Consider the following 20,733-nt stretch of genomic DNA (forward strand, 5'->3'; position numbering starts at 1 on the left):
TAATGAATAAATAAAAATATTTAAAATTTTGCATGTCCATTACTCGCTTGGCCGCGCGTGCCCGCAAAAAGTATTTATGTAGTAATGTTAGGCACCATAGGTACTTACGACTACATAAGGTTTGACCGCTACAGTTTGCAACAGTAGCCAGAAAAAAAATAAAAAAGATTTTTCTCCATACAAATTTTCTTGTCATATTTTTTTTAAGCATGAAAGGCTCGTTTTATCGAAAAATGCATAATGACAAATGTTGATCAGCATTCAAAATGCTATCCAAAACAATTTTTGTTTCGGTGAAATTATGACTTTCGATCGTATGTCCACCTATTTTAAAAATCAAACTACTGTGCGCCGTCAACTGGCAACACATCTCGCTGCGGGGCAATTAGAATTAGAATATCTTAATTCATATCGAAGTATCTGGGTTGCCATCTTAATGCGTGTATGCTTCCCTAATTCCGGGGTAAAGATAACCCTCGTGTGTTGTTGGACATGTTTATTTGTACTTAAGTGAATGTAACAGCGAATTTATGTTTATACGCCATGGCTGCTTGTTTAGCAGGAAAATCTCTAAGTATTTTAGAGCTAAGGACGAGGGAATATCTTGCTTACCATTGTGGCATCTTTTGTGGTAGTAATAAGTGTGATTTTATAGCAAAAATATGGATAGATTGATGAGCTAGAGACCGTGCATGAAGCCAAATTTAAGAGCCAGATACGTATAATTTAAAGTGCTGGTTAAATTATACTTTGAAATAAAAGCACTAGTCATTGTACTTCAAATCAAAAATATTTCGCCAAAATAACAACAGTGTGTCCAGTGTGTATTTTTAATAGTAAGTAAATAAACCTCAGGGCGATAAAGCTCGTCCACATCGCACGGTTGGTAGCGGCCTGCATCCAGCGCCTTCCTGCTACCTTTATCAGGTCGTCGGTCCACCTTGTGGGTGGACCAACCATGCGATGTGGAAGTCATTGGGGGAAGCCTATGTTCAGCAGTGGACGTCCTGTGGCTAAAATGATGATGATGATGAAAGCTCGTCCAATATAGCTTGCCCTACCATGATTTCGTTCGTAGTAACATTACTGGCGTTGAAGAAATACCTGCCCTGTACTTTTAACAATTTATTAATGAAGTCATTTTAATAAACAAGTACAATGGAATTGCTGTTGTTTCCATTTCAATGAAGTTATTTTTAAGACAATATGTCATTGTTTCGAAAAAGTTCGGTTGGATCGCGGCTGGGTAGAGTTTCCCTATAAACGGGCAGGGTACTAAAGAAATACTATTTAGGCAAGTATTAATGAAGTTTTTTTTACCACAGAACTGGAAGTTTTTGTTTCCAATCCCAAAATTCTAATTTTTCATTGTTTCGAAAACAGCTCGGTTTGACCTCGGCTACAGTCTCGCTACAAAGGGTCAGGTCAGGTCATCGCACGTACGAATGTGGGGCGGTCGATGCTGATTAAAATTCACCATCGAACGCTGTCGCGGGGCGACGATTAGTGTGCTGACGTCTTGGGGCGGCTGGAGCTAGTGTCTAGATAATTTGTACTATTCTGTCTTATCCTATTATTAAACAAACATTAATAAACACTATTATTATAAAAAATATCACTTATTTGTGGTATTAGAAATACTTTTTAATTAGTGCCAAAACATTATCATAAATACTCAACTGAAACTCAGAGCTTTTGTTTCTCCGCGGGGAAAAGTTTCTGTTCGGTGTAGTTGGTGAACAAGCCTTATTGTTCTAAGTCCACTTGATTAGCTACCACCATCTTACCTAAATCTGTTGCCCCATAACAACAATCTTAAAAGCATGTGTTTTGGCAGTTAGAAGTTAGCTAGCCAGTTACTTTATATTTGAGGATTCCGGATAAAGCTCGCTGCCACCTTCGGCCTGATCATCAGTTTTCATCAGATGCAGGCCAAGATCTTCTTTGTGGAGACATAAAACCTATTCCTGTGTAAGTACCTTCTTAAGATTTGAACTATGTAACTCAAGAAACACGTCTGAAAATCATTTTCTAAAATAAAGCTCAAAACTAGGTTCAAACTGAAACCAAGATTCAAACTCTGTGATAAATTCAATTTAAATTGTACCCGTGTACTTTTTGTTGAGTTAGGTAACCTAGTTAAGTAGGTACCTATGTGCTGTTTCGCAGATTTAAATGCATCTTTCATTTACCTATGAACACAAAGATTTTCTTTTAACTGAACTTACTACCTAACTGAGTTCAATTTATCTTCATTTATTGGACACACACGATTCCCATCTCCAACTCAGACATAGTTAACAAGAACTTTTTACATAAAGACCAGCTCTACAATCGATAGTTTTCTCGACTCGATTAGAAATAACTGTATCGATTAGTCAATGTAGAGTTCTTCGACCCCATTTTGTAGAGATGGCTGTCAATGTCATGATCGTGGAGACAGGTTCAAGCACCTGTCGCTATGGGCACGAGAAAAAAATTGAAAATCACGAATTATCCAATAGAAGGCAGTTTTCTGGTTACTTGTGTTGGTGAATGGGCATGGTGATGGGCAGAGCGATTTGTAGCGGAATTAGATAACAATTAATCAATCTTATTTTATTTTAGACAATCCATATAAAACATCCATAAAAAAGTAAGTTGGTAGGTCCAAAATTAAGATTCTTCTTCATCACTACACTCTTGACAGTCTTGTCGTGGTGGTCTCACCCGGTTTAGTGGCAAGTTTCACAATCTGTCGCCATACCTCCTGTTACAGATTAAGATTAAGAACGGCTAATTCAAGTTTGAATTTAACTAGGTACAATAATGGACCGTCATTCAATAAATAAGATCAATCTTTCTAATTGTGTTCATTAAATTACATTATAGAAACACAGATTTTAACTATGATAGAGTCAGGTAAAAACCTCCAAGAACAAAAAAACACTACTGTTTCTGATCACAGCCACTTCATTAAGAGCGATTGATTAATCTTAGTGTTTTGCATAGGCAAAACACTAACACTTTGTTTAGCATAGGCAAAACACTAAAACTTTGCCTTGCCAATAATTATAGGACATAGGTCCTATAATTATTGGCAAGGCAAAGTTTCACAAAAAAATTAACACCCATTTTTTTAATTTATTGTGGGCATGGTATTCTGATTACAGCCACTTTAAATATTTAACCAAATTTTTCATTGTTTTGGGACTGTATGACACGGGAATAAAGATAAAAAATGGTGGGAAATATATTCCCACTGCCGTTTATAGAGTTAACAACAGCGATTGATGACTCGCTACCGCTTCCTCTTATCACTAAGCGACCGCCCCGCGTACCTTCGCGTCCGCGCGTCAAAACGCCACCGCGTGACCGTGTCCACCAAACCGATCTCTTTATTGATTATAACCAGAGAGCTTTGGATGCTCTTTACCGTAATACTCCACAAAAATAACAAATACTTTTCCAAAAACTAAATTAAAACTTAAACTGACGTTGTAGAGTCCAAAATTGGACCGCAAAAAGTGGGAAAGAAAGAAATAAAGTGATAAAACAAGTGCGCAAAAAGACAAGCGCGTCTAATTCTATTTTCAGTCTTAGGCTTTGGTAGAATTTGTTTTTTTTAAGGGTTTGCGGAGGGCAACTTAAGCATGCAAGAAAGACAGTTATTTGTGTCGAACAAATTGACAAAATAGCTCTATTTTATGATTTCAGCCCATGAAATCGTACATTCTTTAAATATTTTAGATTCGAGAAATAAAGTGGTTAATTGAGCTTTATTAATAAGTAAATCGAGCTGATGTTATAAGTAAATCCAAGATAACATTTGTCTTTATGAAATAAAGAGCTTTGTACATTTTCTGACTTCACGAATGATATACTTAGGTAGGATGAATTTGCTTACTTTGCAACTGCTTTGGGATTTATAGATTTTATAATAATAATAAGCAATTCTAAAACTTGTCTTATAAACTGAAAATAGAACTCTGCAACGTAGTGTAGTAGCTGAATTTGTATGTCTATTTACATACCTAATCATTATGGTTTTCTAAATTTTAAATAACTTGAAAAAATCATTATGGTTTTTGTTAGAAGCCACAAAACTCAATCACATGCACTTCAAACATGACGTATTCATTTCAATTTCAGTTCAAAGTCCTCACTAAACAAAGGCTCAAAGCCTATCGTCAAACGGGTCGGCCATAACAACCGGATCCGTGCAGTATTAGCAATGGCGGCCGGAAGTGGCGGCGGCTTCCGGTGCGGCCTAACTGGACATCGCCAGTTTAGCTAATGCGATCATTGGCTATCTATTATTTGTTATGGTTGTTATGGCGTTGGTGATAGGGTGACAATAGATGTGGTTTGTGTAGAGTTGAATTGGTGCTTTATCTTGAAAACAGGCTGATACGGGTAGTCAGCTGGCCACGCCGTTACCCAGGCCCGCACATTTAGTCCTGTGACGTCACATTTATTGCCAATAACTCCATAGGGACCAATAGTCCATAGGGACTAATTTGTTGATTGGTATTGCAAATAAAATGTGATTTGCAACTGAGGAACTGGCTATCTTATCAACTGTCAGAACACAACAGGGTTAAAATGCAAGGTTAAAATCTGATGACTACAGTTTCCAAAACAAAAGTCAGCTGGTTCGATCCTCTATTACAGGCCCGTACGCAGGGTCGCATACTAACGGGCGAATTTGAACCCCATCGATTGCAGTTCGATCGATAATGACGTGATTTTACATTACAGACTATTACAATCTAGTTTTGTGGGTAAAAATTTAGAGTTTGTTTGCATTATGATTTAGATGAAGCTTTAAAGATACTCCTATTCGTATTAGGGTCTAAAGTTTCCAAAAGTCAGCTGGTCCACTATTATCAGACCCGCATGCAGGGCCGCATACTAAAGCACGAACTTGAACCCACCATCGATTGCTAAATTAATCGATTACCAACGTGTATTTTGTCTTTGACACATGCATGTCCTTAACATGTATTTTGGTCATTGTGGCTATGGTGGCGCATTCTACTGAAATAATTTCTAGGTATCGTCAATGACATATCATATAAACATATGTCGGGTATCGTCAAAATGACTGACCCATATATAGATTTTGTATTAGCGATTTAACTGTGATGTCAGTTTGTTAACTGAATTGAATTAGTGTCGTATTCTAATACGAAAAATGTAGAGATAATTTAAACTTTATGGACTTTTATAGTTAAAAAAGTAATAATAAAGAGACTGTAAAGTTTTTTTCATACTAGGTACTAGAGTTTGATGTCTACAGTTTCCAAAACAAAAGTCAGCTGGTCGGTCCGCCATTACCTACCTGCCAGGCCCGCACGCAGGGCCGCATACTAACGCGCGAACTTGAACCCCATCGATCGCAGCTCGATCGATAAAGGACGAGATTTTACATTACAGTTTATTAAAAACTAGCTTTTGCCCGAGGCTTCACCCGCGTGAAATTCAGTTTGTCACATATCGTCATAAATTATAGCCTATGTGTTATTCTGGGTTATAAACAATAATACTGCAAAGTTTCATCAAAATTCGTTCAGTAGTTTTTGCGTGAAAGAGTAACAAACATCCAGACATACAAACTTTCGCATTTATAATACTAGTAGGATTTAGTTTTAGAGGGTTAAAATGCAGAGTTTGTTTGCATTATAATTTAGATGAACCGTTAAAGATGGGTACTCCTATTCGTATATTAGAGTCTACAGTTCCAAAACAAAAGTCAGCTGGTCGGTCCGCCATTACCTGCCAGGCCCGCACGCAGGGCCGCATACTAACGCGCGAACTTGAACCCCATCGATCGCAGCTCGATCGCTTTTCGATACTACGGACGTGGATTTGAACAGGAATGCTTTGGACGCATGTCTCTTACTAATTTCAGGAATAGAGGTTTCTTAAATTTTAGGGATAAGGAAGCTTTTTTCAATAACTTTTTAGTGTTTTTACACTCTCTCGGACGTGAATCGAAAAGAGAGTGTAAAAACACTTTGGATGCATTTTTCTTTCTTACTAATCATGGAGAAAGCAGTTTTATTAATTTTTTCAGGACTTGTACACAAGCTTATCTTTTTATAATCTTGTAAAATGGATGCTGGCTGATAGTCTTTACGAGCTTTAACTAACTTTAAGAATGAAGTCGCTCGAGATGAATGATGATAATTCAATTTATACTTATATTAACAGGACGTTAATAGTGTTCTTCTTGTGAAGCTTATGTTTTTTCTTGTCTAAGTTATAAATGTAAATGTCTGAGATAATCCACTTTTTCCTCCATTCGAATTTCATGCTTGAATGAGGGCAGCATTGAAACAAATTATATCAACACTTTTGCTTTCAAAGCAGATTCTTATAAGAATTTTATTCGGTAAATAATTAGGGTCGGCTATGGCTTTTTGATTACCTATACTTTCAATGTTTTTATATCTTTTGGTAAAGCATGTTTTCTAATTGTAAATGAAGATATTATTTTGAAATGATTACAGTTTTCTTTGTGCTTACTTTGTTTAATAGCTAGCCTACTAAATGCCACATTTATAGGCTTGCTATTAAACAAATTTATATTGCTCGTTGCAACTTTGCAGCTGTTTTGCTGTAATTTGTAGCGAAAACGGCAGACAGCTTGTCAATCAATAGACTGGCCCCGCCCATGACGTACGTTCATTCACCGGCGCATCCGCTTTAATATTCCACGCCGGGCTAAACACGCAATGTTAACCCATTAACGGTCCCTGAAGTAATAATTAAAAACCATTACGCGAATCGGGAACGAAACCGCAACACGCCGCATCTTCGCAACTGGCGCGCATCCAACCTACAACTCACTTATTATATTCTATGAGCGCCAGCTATAAACGTATTCCTGAACATATCACGTAGACGACTACTACCAATTTCAACCAATCAGAGAGCGACAATTCAACTTAATAGGCCAGGCCACGCCCAATCACGTAACCGCCTATTACGGGCCGTGTAACGACGCAGGCTTTTAACTTCGCGATGACGTCCGAGCGTGTCGCCTCTCGCTCGGGCGTAGAGCGGCGTCCTCGTCTAATTTCCCGAGCGGCGCGTATGCGGGGTGCCTAGGCTCGAGTGTGATAGAGTCGCGTTTGGCGCGCGTGCCTTATTTCAGTTGCACGTCCGAGGTCGAAGGAGGGGGACGCGTGCAACTGTTTTCGATAATCGTCCGCGCGTTCCGTACGTGAAAAGCGGACAGTATCCCGAGAGTCACGTCCGCGTAAAAACGGATATATGCCCAGAATATTTATTAAGTGGGTGGCTGTGCGTGACTTTTCCCCTGTGAATAGCTAGCCCGTAAATGATCGCCCACGAAAATAGAACGGGCGTTTGTTTGATAACTGAAAACGTCTTCGGCTGAAACGTTAAGCGGCTTCGCGGGACTTGGAAGTTATCAGTGCCGCCCCGAACTGTTGTTACTGTGGACTCTTGTGACTGTATATCGCCAGTGTGGAGGCATTGACTGTGACAGTGACTGCGAACTGATGAGAGCGGGCAAAAGGTTAAGAATTTTCCGAAAATGACGTGCGGCCTGGTGGTTTCGGACTAGTAGTTGAGTGTTGTGAGAATGTTGCCGTATCAGGCGGTAGCTATGGACTACGCAGTGGCCTCGGCTGGTTTCCACCACCACCAGAGGCCGGGCGGGCTGCCCGGCGTGATGGGCCTGCCGGGCCCGGGCGCGGGCCTGAGTCCGGGCCTGAACCCGGCCTTCACCCATTCCTGGTTCGTACAGACAAGCCCGGATATCTGTCGGCAGCAACAAGCATCCAACCAATCGCATCTCGAACCTGGGCACGTTTCATTTTTTCTTTATATTTTTTATTTTAAGTTCTTAGTTTTTCGATTGTTTGACAACGTCACCACTAATCACAACTTAACACTTTGACTGTGCTTTCAAAACATTTTTTTATAAAATAAATAGAAATAAAAAAAATTGAGTTGTCACGTTGTTGAACAATCTTAAAATCTTTATTGCGTTAAATTATTTTGCATTTGTTTTATTTGTGTGCTTTTTATGAAATTGCTTCTAGTTAACCAATTTTGAATTGTACTTACTTAAGTACTTTTATGATAGTTGTGTCAATGTTGTATTTAGGTATCTACTTTTTACTATGTAAAAACAGAAATAAGAAAATTATGTGACGTAATATGCGCCAAAAGGACACTAAACAAACAAAAACTATCTTCAGCTCAATGAAAAGTGTGGATTTATATGAATTTACTCGTGTCTAAGATACAATGCCGACTCCGAGCCCCATAAAAAGTTTTGTTCAGGAAGTAATAACATTTAACGACCCAAGTACGAGCATTATTTTGATGATCTTGATTGTCAACGAAACCATTATCATTGTTGTTTCCTCAAGTAACAACGTCTTTCCATAATATCAAGGTATTTTCCAACGGAATCTCCAAAAGCAAGTTATTTTTCTTTTTTATCCACAACGAGGAAGCTCTTGGCCTGTATCTTACCTGATGGTAAGTGATGATCAGGCGAGGTGGAAGCGAGCTTCACCCGGAATCCTCAACCACAGAGAAACTGGCTATCTTACCTCTAACTGCCGGAACACAAAAATGCTGTTATGGCGATGTTTTGGCTCAAAATATTTTTGTTAAACACCTATTTTAATATGGTTTAACAAAACATGTACGATTTTTTGTAATGTTAAAACGCTATTATCTCAAACAAGCGTGGAGAACAAGTTATGAACAGAAATAAAGATTTTATCGGGTCATGGCGGCGAACTAGCCTCGGCGTACGGTTTTGTGTTACGAAAATGAAAAATTGTGTACGCTTTAAACAAAACTTTAACTTTTGAAAGACTTAAAATAAATTATTAAGGTTAAAAACCTTCTTCTGCTCTTGTTCTATCAGTAACAACTACTTAAATGATTTTGATTTGATTTACCTAATCACTACTGAAGAGCATGACTTCAGGCATAGTTCATTGGAACATGGCTATCGTATTAATAAATCATAGGTAGGTAGTAAGGAGCCACGTTACTCCTACTGCTTATTTCTTAGTAACTGATTATTACCGGTACATATTATTTTCAGTGGTAGGTAGGTACTGCCACCTGCCTTACTATGGAAATATCAAAACGTTACCTTAGGTATACTCTAACTATTGGAAAAACCACAGCAAATGACTTTGATTTAGGTTTCTACATAAATAAGTGCATGACCATAACTGTTAACGATCAAAAGTTTGACGCAAACGTTTTTTAAATTTTCCTCAACATTCTCAACCAACAATACAATTTAACATATTTTTAGGTATTAAATATCGCCAAATTATGAGACAAAACGTTAAAAAAGGCCGAGATCAAATCTCGGTTCACTTCACATTTAAATGAGTCGGTATTGCCGTGTATATCTACATCAGGTTCGCCTTCGTAATTTGACATTTTCCCAGAAACAAGATTGCTTTAATGAAATTTAAACAATGACGTTGATATTTTTAAAATAATTGAGACATAGGTACCTTGAGTTAGGTTGAAGTTCAATTTAGTCCCCGCCGAGTACAGGCTTTTCCTGGGTCGATAGTTTGGTAATGAGGAATTTTTCTTCATTCTTCAGTGGGCTGAGTGTGTGTTTACATCAAACGAAAAAGAATGTATGAAAAAATTAGTTTTTGAAAGTTTCCCGCTAGAGGCGCTTTACAATCCGTCATACATTAATGTCACTAGTGAGCGCGTTTGAAAAAAACTCACACTCAGCTCTCTGATACCAAATGTGTGTACCTACTTTCGTAGTGCGGGGACATAGAGAAGTTATTTTTCAGTTAGGTCACGTGATAAATTCTACATGGAAAGAAGATGCCATAAAACTTTTCATATTATGACAAGGTACCAGTGTCCTGTCTGCACTTCAAACTATACTTTTCGTTGCAATTTGCCATAGCGTTTAGGTTGTTTTTTTAACCACTAAAAGCGCCTACTTACAAACAAGTATCTTATCTTTAAATATTACTTCTATGGGAAATAGGCATTTAACACAACGTTCCTCGTAGACGTATTTCCCTAATGCGCTTTTAAAAATATTTCATAAAATTTGAGGAAAAATTTGTATTATGGTCTGATATGTCTATAATGTACGTAATTGCCTGTAGGTATTTGTGTGATGTCCATTGTAACAATAAATGTATCTTTCTTTATTTCTTTGAGGCGTATTTCTTAAAAAACACGTGGACTCTACACATTTTTGATAACTATTCTTAAAGATAACGTCCAAGACCATTAGACCCAAGTCCGGTTTCATTGACCAGTATTTCGACACTATGTTACGTTATAGTGCAATAAACATGAATGTCTGCTGCCTTGAATGGACTTTGAGATTCAATAACAGCAAGGCACTTAGATTTTGGGAGCAAGGAGTGCTAGGATATTAAAAACTGAATCTGGACTACTAGATCTTATTGTTTTAGGTCATAAAGATAAGGGATCAAGGTTAATAATAAGGTGGGATCTACAGGGTGTTAGGTAAATGGGTATATGAGCCGACACTAGCCCATGTTAACATGGTCATATAAATGGCATGGTGAAGTCAGAAAATTGATATCTTCATTTTAATTATTTTAATTTTCATACAAATCGGATTTTATAAAATTTATTTTGTATGAAAATTAAAAAAATTAAAATTATGATATCAAATTTCTGACTTCACCATACCATTTATATGCCCATGTTAACATGGGCTAGTGTCGGCTCATATACCCATTTACCTAACACCCTGTATATTCAAACTGTCTTAGTAAATTATATTATTTTTTAACCGTTTAAATTGTCGCAGAGTGACTGCCGAATAGATTCCTACATTTATTTTTGTATTATTTGTTTTTTATTTTCAAACTGATCAGTTGAACTGACGTTACTAACATCCAAATAAAATAATCCGTATTCAGTAAATTCAATAAGAAAAAATTCACACACGCAAAAGTATTTTTAAATGATGAAATGTCAGTTAAGCTGATCCTGTATTTCCAACTTTACTACACAAAAATAATGGTCACGTAATACTTAACCACCTTTTAATTTTCTACTTCAAACTCCACAGTGTTAGAGCCTCTTAGATTTCAACACCTCTTAAGAACACAAAAGGCATTTCCATAAGCATTTTTTCTCGAATTTTTTGAAGAAAACAAAAACTTTTTGACTCAATCACAAGACAGAACCCTTTCACACTCTATCAAAATTCTAAGCGGCCAAAAAACGGATGAATTTAAAAACAAAAAACACATCCTTGGTTTGAAATATTTTGATTGGAAAATAAAGAGCGTTACTAAATAGCATAACATGTGTATTCAACCCTTTATCTGAGCTAAAAAATGTTTTAGTCATATGTAAAAATACAGGATCAGGCATCTGAACTTTCATATTGTATTCATAATATTGTAATGAAACGTGTTGAATTATTTTTATTTTAATATCAAAAATAGAAGAATTGTTCATATTAAATTACCTAATTGTGACCAATGAAAAAAACCCAGCTTCAAGCCACTGCAGCACTGTTGACAATTGGCCAAGTTTTGGTCAAAAAAATACCAACTCAAAAAAAGTATAAAAAGCCAGCGTCCAAACTAGAAAGTAACAACAAATCTATCACATAATTAGGATCACGGCCATTACGAAGCCATAACGTTAATCGAAAAAAACTTACCCGCACAATAATACTCCATTAAACAGTAACAAAATCCCCAATATTTACAACAAATAAAAGTCATTTACAAGAATAAAAGTCGAATTCAATCGATGCACCTGAGCCGAGAAAAAACCGTTCCCTAACCACAAGCATGAAAAAACTTAATAATTGGCCAAGCGCGACCGCGGTTCGGTGCAGTGGGTTCCAAACACTGAAGTAAACATCGTTATTAGTACAACATTTTATGAAAACTCTTTTCATTGTAACTTAATACATTAAACCTAAGCTTAAAACAAATCGCCCAATTAAGGCTTAAGACTCAGTGATACTTGTAGAAATAAAATAAAAAAACAATATTATTGACATTGCTTTAGGTTCCTCCTACCTACAATTTTATTATTGTGAAGATGGATTTTTTTTAACAATTATTCCGGTTAAACAATCTGAATAAGTAAAAGATATTTAATTTTATTTCAGAATTTAAAATTACTTAAATTTATTCTTGTCACCTAGGCCCCTGGCAGACTAGTAAAAGAAGTAAAAGTCATAAAAACAAAAAAAAAAACATTTTTGGACCAATTATTCGCGGAACCCTAAAAACTATCCCGAGCGGGCTTTCTGAGACAAACCGCAATTAGAGGTCCGGTGCGGGACCCCGAATAACATGTTACTCTGACTGTTACTGTAACGAGTTTTACTCGCTAATTTTATTAAGGTTTTCAAAACTTGGACCGTTTTTTCCTTTTTTGCGATATGTCAAAGCTAACTAATACAATTTATGAGTTTTGAAGGTCTTAAAGATGCCTTAAAGTTTCTTTTAATGCATTTCAGTTTACAAGATGTTACTAAAACATAGTTTTGATCGAGGAACATTATGAAATGAACTAATAGCAAATGGAAAATACCAATTTTTTAGCATTCTTTTATTTTCCGCTTTACTCTAACCCTGGCTAGTGTCTCTATTGCGTCTAATTCATGATAAGTAACTTATTTTCACAACATAAAATTAATTTTATATTACTTTCAGTTGGTAGGCAATGGGCATGGTGTAGTTTTTTTTTTCAATAATTTACACTATCATCATAGTAAAAAATGCAATATCAATATCCGGGTCAAAATTAACTAATAACCTATGAAGAGACCGTCTTCTGAGTCACCATTCAGGTTCAAAACAAACTAGTGCCATAGAAATTCCAACCTAATGCTGTTGCAATAATGATAATATTATAATTAACAAAAGCAATTTCGATGGTAGCAGAAGCAGTGGACGGCCCTTTGAATAGAGTATGGATCTATTACGATTTATCTTGTTATTTTGTTATCGAAAGATTACAGGGTGTCCCATCAAATATGGACTATGATGATTGATTGGTTCAACATTTGACTGATTGACTGATCAGTATGTAGAGTTCTTTTTTATCCTAACTTTTCCGGAGCTGCTAATAAATTGGAGTAGGCTTTGCTTTGACTGACATTGTTCAACACCCGTATATTCATCATTCTCACAGTGAGCGTGGACCGTGGACACACAGGGTCCACGGTATTGATGGACAATACTTGAGTAAGTGCGAACTAATCACAGAGCTCTATTCAACGCTGTACGTTTAACTTCGCATAGCGTTGCTGCTTCACTTTAACAAGTATTCCTTTGTGAATACGGGTGTTAGTAGGTAAGTATAGCTTGTTGTTTAGTTGCCGTGGTGAAAGCGAGTAAGTACCTACTCACTATCCCGTTGTTACCTTACTTAAGAGTCTTAAATACGAAACTGTGAGTAAGCCTAGCAAATGCAAAGCCTATCACGGCTTTAGCCGAAACTAACACTACCCGATTTGAAGAAATTTTAGGTGCTTTACCTAAAGTTTTGACATAATTCTTAAACTGGTAACGAATTCACTCTCTAAAAGCTATCTTTCCAACCAAGCTTTTGTTGAAGATATCATTAAGAGTATTAATTTAATCTTTAACACCCTGTATCACACAGTAGCCGTCCCCAATCAGAGCGATCGCCGACTCACGGCGATTCGTCGCGCCCTCCCGCTTTTTGTGAATGTAGAGCCATCAGCCTCTATGAAAGGATACTACTGAGATACGTACTATCACGTGATTATTATCTTGTGATTATCCTGCTTCGTAAAATTTCAACTTTTGGATGGAAAGTAAGGCAATTTCAGTGAAAAAAAAATGGGTATTATTTTCTTAAAGATAAATCTTCAACAAGCGGTCTTTCCGATTGCTTAGCTAAACAAAGTCTAGGGATGATTCACATTTTGGTGCTGGTGTTATTTGCCATCATCTCTGCAAGCTAAAATTATATTGAAAAGTCAGCCCAAGTAAAAGAATGTAAGCAGTGAAAAGATAAAGGTTCAGAAACGATCTCTACATTTTAATTCAATCAGATATCATATTTTATTTATGCTTCGGTTAGTGGTAGATTCAGAATATGACTCTACATTTACAATGTTAAAGGTGTAAATGATACAATGTTAAAGTACAACTCTACAATGTATTAGATATGTTCTTTGAGAGATAATGAAACCATTCCAAGTTGAAGAACAATTAAATCTCTATTTAGGACATGAAAATTTAAAAGTTCCGTTTGAAGGAATCGATCAACAAAGGGCAGTTGTAAACCTTGAACGCGAGTCCTCGATACACAATTGCACAAAAATAAAAATAAAAGAAGATATCAGAAACACACCGTTCTGGAATCGTCTGCGGTTGGATCTTAACCTGCCGATGCAGGTGTTTTCGAAATTATATTACGATGCGTCGAAAAATTGCCACGATTTCTGCGAATTTTCGTTGTTGTTACGGTTTGTGAGCAAAATACGTATAAATTAGAGAAAAAATACCTTTTGTACAGACGAGGATGAAGCTAAACATTATATTAATAAAAGCCATATTAATAAAAGTTACATCAAAAATAAAAAATCTAAATCAAAAATATTTATTCAGTTTAGACCACAAGTGGCACTTATGAACGTCAAAATATAGTAAATAATAAAAAAGAAAAGTTAGCCCTTATGGGGCACTTTACATGTCTCCTTATCTTCACTTCTCTTATTTCAGCGCTTCGAGACAAACATATGGCAAGTGCTGAGAAGAATCGTCGGAACAAACCTAGGATGAACTTTGGATTCAAATGTAATTTCCATACTAAATGACAACTTAAGCCAGAGTTCAACTAGGGTGTAACTTTTATCATTATCTTGTATAGTTCTCGAATTATGTAGCATCTACTTTAAAACAAAATTAGGCTAAATAGTCCTGTCGCCCGAAACAAAATAGTCCGGTGAAATTAGACATGAACCCTGCAATAATTCGCATACAGCTGAAAATTAGACATTCTATGTAGTATGTCGATCGATCGATGGGGACTTTTCACATTTCATTTATAATGGTGCTCCGAACATTCGTACCAATTTTCAGCTGTAGATATGCGAATTATTGCAGGGTTCATGTCTAATTTTACCGGACTAAAATCTCTTGAAAATATTGGCATTACACCGTTAGCGTGTATAACTGAATAATTATTTGTGATTTGATCTCTAAACTCATCAGTAACCCTTGTCCATACATGCAGGTGATGAACAAGACAATTGTCCTGATCGATTGAACAATATGACTAATTGCTATTTATAAAAAAGAGCTCACCACACAAAACACTATGGCCTACCTACTTGCCTGAACCATTTCAATCACCATTGCAAACCATTGTTCCAAGTCCAACTAGCATATAATTTTATATTCCACGCCATTATTTGCTCCAGTATCAACAAACAGTACATGGAAATTTTAAATTACTATTGTAGGCAATGACCAGTCGAGACGTATATGAGTCAGGGTAATAAATAAAGATGCGCCCACGATGCACTTATGTACAATTTTACATGTCCTTATTTAATGAAGGAACTCAATATGCATTAGAGGTTTTCCGCCATAAAATAAGTTATGATGGCAATGTTGATGATTGAATAAGGAGCCTATAAAGATTTGCTAGCTTCCTAGCGGTAGTTCAATTGCAGCTGGAGTTTGATTTAACTGTTTTATTAATGTATAGAGCCACTGGTGCAGGGCCTCCATAATCCATTGTTATCGTTAATAATCGCATCTGATTTATGTACTTTTCCTAAATTAAGTTAAGTTAAATTGTTTTTAATTACTTAAATGTTATTCTGAGCTTTGTTACGTCTTGTTTGAATAGTGTAATTGGTACTACCGTTCTATTCATGAATAAATAAAATAAATAAATAAATCGTTACTTAATACATATTAGCTTTCATTCTTCAAACAATTTCATAAATATTCTACTTTTGCGCATACATGCATGTTTTACGCAATTTATATTTTTTATTGTTTGTAACCGGTATATTAAGAAGAAATCTATTAAAATATTTTTATCATATTATTGTCTACTTAGAATACAAGAATATCATTATTTTGTCAAGAATAATAACGTGTAGGTATCTCTTTTTGGAAAATAAAAATTTATTTATTTATCAAAATAAAGTCACTTTCTCAAACATGATATTAATAAAGTATCTACTCTATCAAGTACTTGCACCTACGGTATAGGCACATCACATCAGACTATTTTTTACTGCAAAGTAACGCCTATTACAACTGTATAAAAGCCACAGTGGTTAACTCTTGTCAGTACATTAGTTTTCTGTCAAAACATTCCAATAACTCCAATAATGGGGTTCGCAGATCGATCACGGTCAGAGCCAGGATTAACCGGACAAGTGTCCCGTGAACGATCCGTTACTCCCCTTTACCTCATCAACGACTTTTGTTCACCCCAGACTCTTTCGTGGTTTGGTAATAGCGGCTCTTTAGTTTTGGTATTCTTACACGAACATTGAAGGGTTAGGTCTAATGTTATTCGAATTTTCATTATTACGGATTATTTTTGGTTTTGTTATTTTTGCACGAGCATTGAAAGGTTATTCGCATTTTTATTATTACCTACTTACATAAAAACGGTTCCATCAAAGTAATTTGGATTTATTTCGAAGTACAAAATCAGACATGTCCAAAAGGATCGTAGTCAACAAAACACTAGTGAAGGTTTAATTTCACAGCTAAATAAAATTTAACCCTTCAAAAGATCACATAATTCGCTATCTACATTTGCCTTATTATACTTTTATTATTACGAGTTGTTTAGTAATGCCACAATTATGGTCCTATTAACGTAGAAACGCCACATTGGAGAATAATATTCAAAGACAAGGAAACGTAAAGTAAGAGGTCTTTTTTGGCTTAAGTCCAGCCAATTAACAAAGTGACAATTTCGTTAAATGATAGTGAAGTCACTAACGAACAGTGTGCCGAAACTACCAGTTGCCAGACAAAAATGTGGGAAGAATTCCCGCGCGCCCCGGGCGCAATCAGCCGTCCCTTCAGTCGATTATTGCAAATAACTATTATTTCCTTCTCCATTCAATTGCTGCCAATGCAGCCCCGACTTTTCTCTTTGTATTGCTAATTTCGGCAACGCTAGTTTTGTTAGAAAGAGTTCGATTTGAATTGAGAATTTTGTTTACTAAATGGCTGAAGAGACCATTGTGGAGCTTAATTTTTTACTTTACTTATTAGTTTGCTCATATAAAGTGTTTAAAACGATCATTAAGATTTTAATTATTGGCATAATTCATTGGATTTTTCTCATATTTAGAGGAAGGAATGTCACCCTGTATCAGTATTAAAAAATGTTCTTCTTTCTTTTTCCGCGTCCGAAAGGGGCAAAATAATCGCGTCCAATCTTTACGATAATGTTAATACAAACATTTGTCCGTATGACACGCGAAAGCGGTCATGTGGGGCCGCAAAATCCCCGCATCACTATTTTATTCATCAGATAGTTATCCTCGCTAAATCCCGGCTATTGCTTTCGTGAATGAAACAATTTTCCAGTTTCGCTACGATTCGGGCAGGCAATTTGCTAAGCAACGGACCACCATTAGTCATACGCGGATCGACACGTCTAGCAGATTGGTCATTTTTTGTCCGTAAATGCTGGATCAGTGCCCATTGGGGCGTGAGGTTTTGTTAAGCGATATCATCTTTTGTTTCGTTTTTCATACATCACTCAACCACTTATTTTTTTGACAATATTAGACGACACTGCCAGTGATAGTTTTTATTCATTTATGGTTGGTAATCAAAATTAAAAAGGGTTGGGACAAGAAAAACACAATCAAATCTTGAATCTATGAACCGTGTGTATTTTCGGGCTTACATAAAAGTTTCAGAATCCGTAATAAGGCTCGGACCTCGTTAGGGAGCAATTTACTATACAAATAAAACTACAAATTCAATCAACACTGGACACTTTCATTGATATTCCTCGTACGTTTCGGACGAAAATTGGATATGACGTGATTATTAAAGTCCGTCTAAAGAGCGGCAATTTGGCGAGCGCACAAATCGTTCGTCCCACTGGGCCCTTGGGGCTGGACGCTTTGCGATTATTTATTTTGCCGGAATTTTCTTTGAATGCACCGTGCGCATGCTGTTCGGACACTTTGGACTTTGTAACATCGGAAATAAATTGTTTCTATTCACTTTGAACATTTTTTATTGCCTTTACGATTTGATATCAATTTTCATAAACAAGATGACTATAATGAACAGTAATAGGTAAAAAATACCTATCTACCAGTAAAACTTGACTACTAACTCTAACTTCAACCTTAATCACCCACAGAATTCTAGTCATCATGAGAACGTGTTCCAATACATTTTTTCTCGAGTATCGACAAGGATCTAAATGAAAGTAGTGAAAAATGGAACTACACTATTGGAACGGAGAAAACATCGTTTTTGACATCGTTGTTTGGCAGTGGCGCCCTCCTCTATGTTCATTATGATCGTTGTCGGGTGCCAGTTCGGGAACGGTGGCTATAGACGGGCCAGTTCGGAAATTCGCCGAGTCATATTAGCCTCATCTTGAGGGTGCGAACGGTAAAATGTCAGTCCCGCGAGATGGGACCCCGGATTATACGCCGACCGACGAATTTGATACTTTTTGGATTAAAAATTACGAAAATGAAAGTATAGTAACTTATCATTCTTAATTTAAACAAAGGATTACAGTGGCTACAGTTCCCATTATCCATTTCCGTGTTTTCTATCGCTGTCATCAAATGGTAATCCTTTGCGATAGAACGAGATGTCATGACAGGGAACTGTGACCTACTGTACCTAGCTAATAATGAAGGTAGGTACTTTCATATAGGAATTTCTATTTGAATAAGGATAAGGTCCTAAGTAAATTGTAAAAATAACCCTAAGTTAGATGTCTGTTACTATCCTAAACCTGTTTGGCGGGAAACTTATGATTAATCCATTTAAACTGGCAGTTAAGTCAATTTAAAACAATTCACCCTCAACTATCAAGATTCACTCGCTCTACAATCTCAACTCAACACCGTTTCACCTCTTGCAATTACACTTAGCTCCCATCGCATTTAAGACTCTATGACATCACATTAAGGTGTATCTCCTTGTATATTTCCTGGCAATTTAAACTATGAGTGGTCAACGTGACCTCTGTTTGGACACGGTACAGGCAGCACAACTATGACATTTTTGTTGAAAAATCGACCTTATCACAAGTGCATAAGGCGCCAGTGTTGTGGTTGTGATGTTTTCTGAACATACGGTAATCGTGATGATGATACAACGGCGCGGTCACGTCTCCTCACCTTTGACATTCGATTTTTGAAAAAAGAACACAAATTCCAGTAGCTGTGATTGGTTTTTGAAGCCTTGAAGATGGTCAACCCTCGATTTATCGATGGTTGTTAATAACATTGAATGATGTCATTTGTTGGGGCAAACGTAGGTATATTTTTTAAATTAATATTTTTATTTATTTTAATAAACAAGAAGATGTCTACTTACTCAATAGTCGGTTTTATCTATGTACTTAGAAGCAAAGCGATCTAGAATTTAATAGAATAATAGTTTTATTTCTACATTATAAATATTTTTTTCCCAGAAAATAATTTACAATTTTGATAGAGCTCATAGCTTTTTGATAAGTTTTATAGAATAACTAATGATTAAAGAATAAAGAATTTGAATTTGACACATGACATTCGCTGAGTGAGATTCACGAACCAAGGTCATTAAAAACTCTACTATAGTCCATTCAGCGTAAGATGGTGATTATGACAGTTCTATTTAGTGAGGCGCTCCTTATAAACCTAATCGATATTTTTTAGAATCGAGAATATTTTCTATAGAAATCTAATCGCCTTATATTTGTTTGATTTTTAATCTTGATCAAAATTATATCTATGAATTTGAACTATCTGGAAATGGAATAAACGTGAATATTCTTAGTGGTACAAAATAAATCAAAAAAGAATTAAATATATGCATTTTATTCAATAAAAATATCAAAATAACAATAACAAACAATACGTGGAGAAATCGCATAAAACAAAACCGTCATCAAAGGCAAACGCACACGTACTGACTTAGCTTTGACCTGCCTGAGATAATAATCGTGATTCGATGGTAAGATGACCACCATGCCGATTACTGATTTATTGCGATTGTTTATGTCCCATCCCTATGAGTAAAAGTTCCGACTAACGCAGAAGCAATTCATTTAATATTTTTTCACAATTTTTTCTAAATAATAAATTAATAAATAATTAGAAATTCTTGTTTAGGTTAATTGAGAAAGATTAGTGATTGATATTTTGGAAGGATGAAAACACACAAAAGTAATTGATTTTTACAACTCAATATTTTTATTCGTAGAAAGTTAGAATCATAAAACGAAACGTTTTATCTGTCTAAATCACCATCATAAGTTGAATGAACTATAACTATATTATATCATAGACTTTTAATAAACAAGAAAAGTCTCTTCACTGACCATTTCTAGAAAATAATATCGCAACTAATTTTCATAACAATGCAGCCATATTAAGACGTCGTGTTACAGTTATTATAATCTACGGCTCTAATACCCTGGGAAATAATCGCAAATAATATAAATAGTCCTGGCGTAATAAGCCGATGACATTTTCATTTCCTACGTCAA

General features: G+C 36.0%; 1 protein-coding gene across 4 annotated transcripts in view; it reads left to right on the top strand.

Annotated features, from left to right (window-relative positions):
* The window catches only part of LOC135081512 (protein trachealess), a 199,362-nt gene that overhangs the window by 140,564 nt on the left and 38,065 nt on the right, over nucleotides 1-20,733 (top strand). For 2 of the 4 annotated variants that reach the window (XM_063976224.1, XM_063976225.1), the window contains exon 1: nucleotides 7,156-7,818. The exons of the other annotated variants lie outside the window; for them this stretch is intronic. In XM_063976224.1, the coding sequence (XP_063832294.1) occupies nucleotides 7,595-7,818 (224 nt within the window). In that variant the 5' untranslated portion in view covers nucleotides 7,156-7,594. Of the gene's footprint in view, nucleotides 1-7,155; nucleotides 7,819-20,733 lie in introns of those variants that run through there. 4 annotated transcript variants of the gene reach the window in all.

Source organism: Ostrinia nubilalis, chromosome 20 (assembly GCF_963855985.1).
Source record: "Ostrinia nubilalis chromosome 20, ilOstNubi1.1, whole genome shotgun sequence".
NCBI classification, from domain to species: domain Eukaryota; kingdom Metazoa; phylum Arthropoda; class Insecta; order Lepidoptera; family Crambidae; genus Ostrinia; species Ostrinia nubilalis.